Source organism: Molossus molossus, unplaced genomic scaffold (genome assembly GCF_014108415.1).
Source record: "Molossus molossus isolate mMolMol1 unplaced genomic scaffold, mMolMol1.p scaffold_m16_p_6, whole genome shotgun sequence".
In the NCBI taxonomy this organism is placed as follows: Eukaryota; Metazoa; Chordata; class Mammalia; order Chiroptera; family Molossidae; genus Molossus; species Molossus molossus.
In genome coordinates this window covers 72,757,047-72,764,906 of record NW_023425399.1, presented here as the reverse complement: position 1 = coordinate 72,764,906, position 7,860 = coordinate 72,757,047, and the positions used below count along the sequence as shown (strand labels likewise).

General features: G+C 49.4%; 1 protein-coding gene across 1 annotated transcript; it reads left to right on the top strand.

Annotated features, from left to right (window-relative positions):
* The first annotated feature begins 2,361 nt into the window (after nucleotides 1–2,361).
* ADCYAP1 (adenylate cyclase activating polypeptide 1) lies at nucleotides 2,362–7,126 on the top strand. The gene is made up of 5 exons (XM_036245743.1): nucleotides 2,362–2,398; nucleotides 2,787–2,897; nucleotides 5,059–5,190; nucleotides 5,644–5,742; nucleotides 6,802–7,126. The coding sequence occupies exons 2-5, from the start codon at nucleotides 2,788–2,790 to the stop codon at nucleotides 6,989–6,991; spliced, it is 531 nt and encodes a 176-aa protein (XP_036101636.1). The 5' UTR covers nucleotides 2,362–2,398; nucleotide 2,787; the 3' UTR covers nucleotides 6,992–7,126.
* Nucleotides 7,127–7,860: the final 734 nt, after the last annotated feature.

Below are 7,860 nucleotides of genomic sequence, written 5' to 3'. Positions count from 1 at the left end.
TCAGGAAAGCAAGAGTCGATAATAGCTTTGGATGCTTTAGTAAGAAAGATATCTAAGCTTGATTATCCGTGGTGCTCACTTCCCACTCTGTGTGCGAGCTTACTCTAGAGGCAGAGCTGAACAAGGAACACACGCATGTAAATACTCCAACATAAATCAGCGAACATATGCAGTAGAGACAAAGAGATACATCCCATGTAGATGTGGTTTGAAGCTTTGTTGCAGGCAAGCAATCTAGCGCATCCCCAGGAATAAACTAAGAGGAAGTAGGCAGCTTCTAACCAATAATGGAGAGGAATAAGTAAAACTTTGTCTTCTTGGAGGAAGAATTAAATCTCAAATAAGAGAGCGGGAAAAGCATTGAAATGAGAAGCATTATAATTTTGTCTTAGAAAAAGCATGCAGAACTAATATAGCTTATTTAAATGTTAGATCCAAATCACAGTAACAGGAAACACTCCCACTAAATTGCCATTCCCTCGAATTTCTAAGATCCAAATAAGTAACATGCACACACTAATGGTTACTGATAGCTCTATTTCCTTTTTTGATAGAAATAGACCCGAGTTCTTTCACTGGAGTAAAAATGTACAAATCTCAAATTACCCAGAGGCGGGGAAGCCTCCTGATGTTGTGGTCTTTCCTTATTGCTTTCCTCTTCCCACATCATTTTTAGTTAAATATATATATATTTTTACTGGTCTCAACAGAGGGATTCCTGTTAGAAACCCTCAGTAAATGAACCTGTACTGGGAATCTCATGCTTTCCCAGTTTACAACTCAAGTTGTAAATAAAAGGGGAAAAATTGCTCACTCCAAAATTCTTAAAATTTGATTTTTGTGTGGAAAGCACAATCTCACAGCTTCAATTCTTCAAATCAGTAAGAGCCACAGAAAGTGTGAAAGTGTCCAAATACATCGTCTAGAGTTCCAAGATCCAGGATTAACAGGAGATATAGAATATTCTTTGATGAAATCTAGAAGGGTTAGACCATTCTCAGCTCCAAGGGCATTTATGGACACTGCAAGGGGGTATCGAACAGTGAGGTAGTTGGGTGATGAATTGCCACATTAATGGCACCTCACCAAATCCTCAGATTTAGAGGCTGTGGTGAAAAACTGAATCAGGGGCAATTTTCAATGTTTATAGCATCTTGGACCAAACAGGTTCAGCAGTCAGAGCCACCCTCTGGATGCAGCTTTAACTCTAATCAATCTCCTCGTAGCCAGACTGTCAACGACAGCCAGACTCATTAGCAATTTACTGAAAATCCTGCAAGACTTCCCTTTAAAAACAAAACGACTTCCACATTTAATTGTCTATCTGAAAGAACATACGCAAGAAATTAGGAGATCTAAATTAAATTTATTAATAGGAGAGCTTGATGTTGCTTAATTCTAGAGACCAGAGCTCTGATTGTGGGGCTTGATGAAAATTAAAGAGAAATAGTAGGGACATGGTTAAAAACATGACTTTGACCATGCTCGAAATTCTTACCCATTTTTGAGAAATGGGTAAAATTGAAAACCATCAACATAATTGGACTTCTTAAAAATTGGATTGTGTGAGTGAAAGGTGTTTATGAGAAGTGGATGACTCCGGATCTTATCATCCAAGAGGACAGCACAGAATAGTTAATATGTTCCTTGAGGGACTAGGATGCTGACGTCTTTTTCTGATACCCGATCATTGCGTGACTGGAAAAAAAAAAAAAAAAAAAAAGGAAGTCATTTCATGAGCGTAACAGTGCAACAAAATATTCTGTACTTAAAGGCCATAGGCAGACAGATGTTGACAAAGAAGTCTCTCCTAAAACCATGTTCAGATAGATTTCTGCCCACTGCATATATAAATAGGAGCAGAGGGCCAGTCACCTCTGTAACCACCGGCAGTAGCAGGAGAAGCCGCAGCTTCAGACACAGCCAGAGGACCTCAGAGGAGAAGGCACTGCCAACGCAAAAAGCTGCTTGGCCGGGCGGCTCCTCAGATGCCAGCTTCTCCTTGGCCCTTTTTCTTTTCCTTCCTCTCCTTCTTCCACTTCCCCTCTTTTCCTTAATCACTTACTTATTTTTCCCGGCGGACTTAGGCCACTTTGCCCTCCACCCTCCACTTTAGCTTGTCGTCTCCTCTTCCTTCCTTCTACATTTCTCCCCTCCTCCAGTTCTCTCGGTGTCACGCTCCCTCCTAGTTCTGTGCGTCTACAAACTTTTGAACTGAATACCGGCCTCAGCAAACAAGTCCTCCAGCTCCTCCTGCTGCTCCGGTTCGTTCCTGCGGCTTCTCCTCAGACACTAACGTACCAGACGGCGATGACTCTTTGGTTGTGACTCCAGCGCAGAAACTTGGAGGAACCCTTTGCTAACCGTCCTACTTGGCAGCAAACCTTTCCTAGCGGCGGTAAGTAATGAATGGTGGTGGTGGTGGTGGTGGTGGTGGGGGAGGGGGTAGGCAGGGAGGGAGTCTTACCAAACCAAACGGCTCACTTGGTTGCTGAATCTTTTGCCGGCATGAAGGTACTAGTTGGTTTTCCTTCGCACCAGGTCTGACACACACACACACACACACACACACACACTCATTCACTCACTCACTCACTCACTCACTCACTACGTATAGTGAGAAGGAAGTGGCAGGGCGAGCTTGGGCTGTCACTAAAGAGTATTCGACATCAGGAGCCTTTCGATCCGTCCCTCCCCCAGCTCCAGCTCCGGGAGTCTTTGGGGTTGGAGGGTGGAAGGCCAGGGGCATTCTGACGGTTGTGTGCCCTCTTTCCTGTTTTGCACAGAATGACCATGTGTAGCGGAGCAAGGCTGGCCCTGCTGGTCTACGGGATAATAATGCACAGCAGCGCGTACTGCTCACCTGACACCACCGGGCTCCCGTTTCCTGGGATCAGGTAGGTGCTGGCTGCCGGGATGAATTGAGGCTGGGCTTCTCTTCCCTCGACACCTCTTCCTGGTCGTCCTCCTGCAGTTCCTCGGTTCCTGCTACGACGATCTCCCCACGCGCTCCAGAGCGCCGCCGCCCCAGCCTGGGTCGGCGGGCAGCGGGCAGCGGGCCCCAGGCCCCGGCTGAGCGCGAGGGCCCGGCGGACTCCACTTTGGCTTGGTGCCCCTCCCCCAGTCGGAGGCAGCCTAGAGGGGCCAGGGTGGAACTAGCGAGCTTCTTGGGCTGGAGAAACCTATCCACCTCCAGCCCCGCCCGCGGGAAGGGACAGGGTATGACCCGGAGCTTGACTTCTTTTTCCTATTCTCAGCTGTAGTTAGGAGAACCCTACTCCCGAAGCCAGGTTGGAGAGTTGAGCGTGAAGCTCTCAGGGATTTTGCTTTGTTACAGCTTGTTCTGCACTATCGTAGAGGGGTCTCTCTCACCTCAATTTCAATTCTTTCTTCTGGAAGAGCCTTCTCTCAAGTGATACGTTTTCCAGCCGCATTTTGAGTCTCAGAATGTCTTGAGGAGGGGAGTGTTGGCTGGGTTGAAGAAAAGCGATTTGAGAGAAGGAAAAACGAGAATGAGTCTGAGAGGGAGGGGGAGAAACAGGTGCAAAGGATGCAAGGAAAGAAGAAGAAAAAGCAAGCAGGCAGGCAGTATCAGGACAGCCCTGCCCGCGCAGAGTAAGCCTGGGTTTTTCTTAATTCTAGTTTCTAATCAGTCGACTTTCCCGTCTCAGCCCCAGAGTACCCTACGGGGCAGTGAGTGAGAGAAAGCTCGCTTTGCAGCTCTGCGTACGCGCCCCACGGTGCACTCGGCTCCTGGCGGCGAGGAGCGCGAGTTACGCCTGCAAAGCTGTTTCTCCGAGCCGCGCCCTGAAACGTGCCTTAGAGGCCGCTGACCACCGATTTGGCCCGAGAGATGAGTTCTGGCTGCGGTATTAGGACTCTAGCATTTGGGTACAGGAAGGGTGGGGGTAGCCAGCATGATCCGGGGGCGTCGGCCACCGGTGAGGGCAGACGCGGTTTGCCTAGGAAAGGCTCAGTGCGAGGGATATGCTTGCCTTGCCCTTACGTCTCGAGGGATTAACAAAAGGAGTGCGGAGTAACGAAGTGAGACTTTAACCCCTCTTAGAGAGTGCGATTTGCCCCGGCCGATTTCCAAGTCTCTCCACCGTCCCAAAGCGAGGAATTTTTGTGTTTTAACTCACCTCTCTCCGTCCTATATCTAGACTAGAGGCGGTAGGCAACGGCGATTGCGAGGCCGCTGCGTTCTTGTTGGCTCTCGGTCCCCTGTTGCCCATTTTCCTGATCCCCAAGGTTGAGATACTGTCCCCTTGTCTCGCCATCGGTAACTAGCGAGAACATTTTTTTTAGTGGACCTATTTCAACCCCAGCTATTTTCAAAGGCCATTTCCCCGGGCAAGAGAGGCAACGGAGGGCACGGACATGCCACAGAATGAGCCGCCGCCAAAACCGACTAAGTTTAGAGGCATCTATTATTCGTGTTCCTGCCAGATTCTCTCCCGCCCAAAATAGAAGCAAGAGGTTCTCCGTGACCTACATCTACGCGGGAAAGGGCTCCCCTGGGCTCAGAGACTGACTGGGTGGGGGTGGTTTCCGGAGCTGGCCGCTGTACACTACCATCCATCCATCCGTTCTGTTTCGCTCCTGGCCTCCCCCATCGGGTCTTAGCGTTGGCCAGCGCCTAGTCTCGTAGGACCTTTCTCGTACTAGTCCGTTGCTGCTTGTGTGTGTGTGTTTGGGGGGGGGGGGGGAGGAGGCTCAGGCACCAGACTATAAGCAGGGCGGTCCTTCTCGGAGGCCAGAGGCCAGGTGTGCGTGGTCGGCGGAGACGAATCGGCTTCCCAGTGCCCATGGAGGCTGCGGCCCTTCCGGACAACCCTTCACCCGCGAAAGGAGGGTTGGGAGAACCGCCTCGTGGGGTGGAAATTTCATTTGGATGTCGTTTACTCCTCCTTACCTGTCCGGGAAGAAGAGTCAGTTCTTCATGAGAGACCTCTAGGAGGAAGAAAAATCAGAGCGAGCCCATTTTTGGTGGGGTCCTCGCAGAACTGAGGACGTACTTGTACTGACCACTCCTTCTGCCCTCGGCTACCCCTGCAGGTCGGATGACGAGGCGTACGACGAGGACGGAAATCAGCTGCTAAACTTCCATGACTTGGAGCTGCCGGGCGCAGAGAGCCCTGCCTCCGCGCACCGCGAACCCGAAGCGCTCAATCACCCAGGGGAGATAAGGTACTACCTGCTCGGCCTCCGCGCGCCCCGGGACTGAGGTTGTGGAAGGGGCAGGGTGTTGGGTCACCCCTTGGGTTCTTTTTCATAAAAGTCCTCAAGGCTGTCTTCTCTCTGGTTCCCACGACAGCGACAGAAAGTTAGTCGTGGCCAGTGTGTGTGGACAGGAGGGCTGCGTGGTGACCGAAAGGTCTGAGGTCAAGGGGAGGCTGTGGATGCGCTTTCGGCGGTGAGGAGCCCAGACTCCACACTTGCCACCCAGGAGGGCCGGAGGGACTTCCGTTCCTGGCAGTCACTCACGGAAACATCCCAAGAAAGTTATTCGGGAGCTCTGGGCCGCAGAGGGTTTCCCGTCTGCCTCCCGAGCTCAGAGGCTAGCCTGCCCTGCGGGGGTCCTGGGCAGCCACTGGGGGACAGACGCAGTGACCCTGGGCGCGCACTTTGCCTCCCCGTTAGAGATGTCGCCCGTGTGATCCTTAACAAGGCCTACCACAAAGTGCTGGACCAGCTGTCCCGCAAGAAATTACTGCAGAAGCTCGTGGCCAAGGGCGTGGGGTAAGAATTTGCGAAAGAGTTAACGGGCGCGTGGTGGCGCGCGTGCGCCGGGGTGGGTGTCGTTTGGAGTGCGAGTGGGGTGGGAGGTGCGGTACCTACGTTCTGCGTGCTCACGGGGCTGACGATGAGTCTGCGTTGCGGGGTCTGTGGGGTCAGTCCCTAGCCGCTGGCGAAGGTTCTATGGCGCACCTGAAGTTTGGCGAGAGAGCTCAGGGATCTGGGAGAGAAAAGGAGAGGGCAGGAAAATCCGGGAGTTTGATCTGTTTTGATTTAAAACAAGAGAAACCAAATAGCCCCCTCAGTCGTTCAAAACCTTAAAGCATCGCGGGAGGATTTGCTATAATTTCCTCTAAGTCAGACTTTAAAATTTATTTTATTGTAAATTCATAAGAAACCAACAAACCCTCAAATTTGGACACGTCAGGAAACAAACAGTTTTTGCTCGTGCAAGACCTACCCAGAGCACAGGGCTTGTGTGGAGCATCTCTCAGCAGAAGGCAGCATTTTAATAAAGCCCTTGGGGAAACGGATTACATTTTTCGTAATGAATAATTCATGTGATGAAATATATTGCCTACAGTCTGTCGACTTGTATTATTATCACGTTTTTTCAACTTAGCGTGCGAAAGGAGAGTGCTTGTGTCAGACTAGGTAGCAATGGCAGGATCGATGTAAACTCCAAGGCAGCAGCCAATGTGGCATTTAGGGCTCTTTCGTTATTTTATGTTAGGACAATTCAGCGCAAACGCACGGACCGGATGGTCGTATCTCGTGGACAGAGGTTAGGCTTAAATCTCGTGCATTTGGCCGGGACCTCATAAGGGGCCCCTTTCCTAAGGACGGGTGCCAGGAAATCCTCGGAGGGGAGGGAGGAGGGAGAGTTTTCCGTCGCAGCTCTCTCTCCATCTCTTACTGGCAGAGGAAGGCCCTGGAGGGCAGGGAGAGCCCTGCCCTTTCTGCATGCAGGCTCCTGCGTGGGGTGGGGTCCGCCTGCTCCCCGCAGCTATTGAACCTGTGTCTCCCACCCTGCCACCCTCTTCCTGACCCCTATCCTTGCAGTGGCATTCGAAGTGGTAACAGGAAGGACGACTGGGATCCGCTCTCCAAGCGCCACTCGGATGGAATCTTCACGGACAGCTACAGCCGCTACAGGAAACAAATGGCTGTCAAGAAATACTTGGCTGCTGTCCTAGGGAAAAGGTATAAACAAAGGGTTAAAAACAAAGGACGCCGAATAGCATTTTTGTAGCGATGAGTTATCAGCTACCCTTGTGTATACAACCCTGACACAATGAAAAGTCATTTTCCCAACAAACTGGAAGTCATCGCTCATGTGTTCTATCCAAACATGTATTTATGTATGAAGTAAAGCCATTAAATGAATATTTTGATAATAATATTGTTTTTCTTTTTACAAAGCACTAGAGAATGCACAGATATACTTTGTGGACCAATTATTGATATTTATTATAAATATATATATTAAAGAATATATATAAGTATAATAGAGAGAAGTTCATAAAAAATGTGCACAAGGATTGAAATTTCACCTGAGCTGTTTAGTATTTATATAAAATAGATAGAAAAATAGACAATCATTGTTTAGAATATTACTCCTATTTTTGTAAACTGGAATTAAAAGGATAGTATTTTTATCCGGACAGGCCTGAAGATATTAATACCGACCATTTGCTACTGTACATAAATAATGATGCCCTGCTTCAGGGAGATTTTGAGGTAATGATTTGGGAGAATTACTGTAGGACATTCTTTCCCAGTGAGTCTCTGGGGCAGGCTGCTTCAGTCCCAGCCCAACTCAACTAGGCACTGTCCCCCTCACTGGGTGACAATTCTAATACTTCTGCTTTCTTTGATTCTACTTTTATGTATATTTGTCTCTCTTTAGACTCAGCCCAGAAGAAAATTCTCCCGATGAAACAACAGCTCTATCTAAATTGTGCTTCTCCCCAGAATTCACACCACTCCTTGGGGGAAAGAGTTGGGAGACTGTACAGAGAAGGGAGACTTGGGTAGGAAGCTCCCTTTTCTGTACTTCCAGGAAATCCAATATCCCAAGGTTAGGACAATAGGAACAAGTGAAAGAAATGCAGGTATACT